General features: G+C 49.3%; 1 protein-coding gene across 1 annotated transcript in view; it reads left to right on the forward strand.

Annotated features, from left to right (window-relative positions):
* The window catches only part of camk1a (calcium/calmodulin-dependent protein kinase Ia), a 14,226-nt gene extending 13,252 nt beyond the window's left edge, over window positions 1–974 (forward strand). Inside the window, exon 12 of the mRNA XM_008319706.3 lies at window positions 528–974. Coding sequence (XP_008317928.1) covers window positions 528–631 — 104 coding nt within the window. The 3' untranslated portion in view covers window positions 632–974. The remainder of the gene's footprint in view (window positions 1–527) is intronic.
* The last annotated feature ends 6 nt before the right edge of the window (window positions 975–980 follow it).

Raw genomic sequence — 980 nt, forward strand, 5'->3', positions numbered from 1 at the left:
CATGAGTAGCTGATACTGGTACACAAGCCTAGAGTGCCCTCTAGTGGCTGTCTATATAACAAACATGTGAAATTATATATTTATATATAAATATATATATAAATATATATATATATACAGAAAATATTATTATTAATATTATCGGATATTACTGAGTAAATAGATGGCATTTGGTGAAGGACAACTTGGTAAAATCAGGTCGACATTGACGTTGTTTTTAGCATTCCCACAGGGGGGCGCTCTAAACTGGTGGTCCATGTTCCAGGAAAACATCAGGGACAGCTTTGACTTCTGAATGAGCAGATGTTTTGCAGACGATCACACAGATTGCGTCCACTGTGTTTTTGGCGCCGACCGCTGACACAGAGACGATGAACGTCCAAGTGGAAAACTGACGTCCAAATTGAAATGATCGCATTTAATGGACAGTTCTTCTGGAGCCAGCTGACAGTGTCGTATTGATCTGTGACTAAGTGAGGTTAGCGGCCGCGCGTTAACCTCGTCGTTTTCCCTCTGTTCTCACGCAGTGTCTCGTTATGACGACGGCCGACGTGGAAGCACCGAGGGTAGCGCCGATCAGGACAGCCTCAGGAGCTGCACCTACTGCTGCAGGTCAGCCAGTCGCATCTGAATACAAACAGTTATAGTCATTGTGACAATATACCCCCGACCCCCCCGACCCCCCCTCAAAGCACGCGGAGCCCACACACCCACCCAGTCTGGCCGGGATCGCAGTACAGCTAACCCTGGACGCCTGACACGTAGCCGTCCTATGAGCACGCCCGGCTCACGGCGGTCAGGCGGCGGCGGCGGCTTGTTCAACATAATGAGCCGTTGTTGGCTGAAACCTTCAGGACAGATCAGAAGTCTTAATCAAAGCTCCGGCTGGCGGCCCAGTGGGAGGCCGTCTCTACGTTCACTCACTGTTCCAACATTACGTGTCACATCTACCTCTGATCGCACTGTCTGTCTGCATCCAC

The sequence above is a fragment of the Cynoglossus semilaevis genome, chromosome 11, assembly GCF_000523025.1.
Source record: "Cynoglossus semilaevis isolate Cse_v1.0 chromosome 11, Cse_v1.0, whole genome shotgun sequence".
NCBI lineage: Eukaryota > Metazoa > Chordata > Actinopteri > Pleuronectiformes > Cynoglossidae > Cynoglossus > Cynoglossus semilaevis.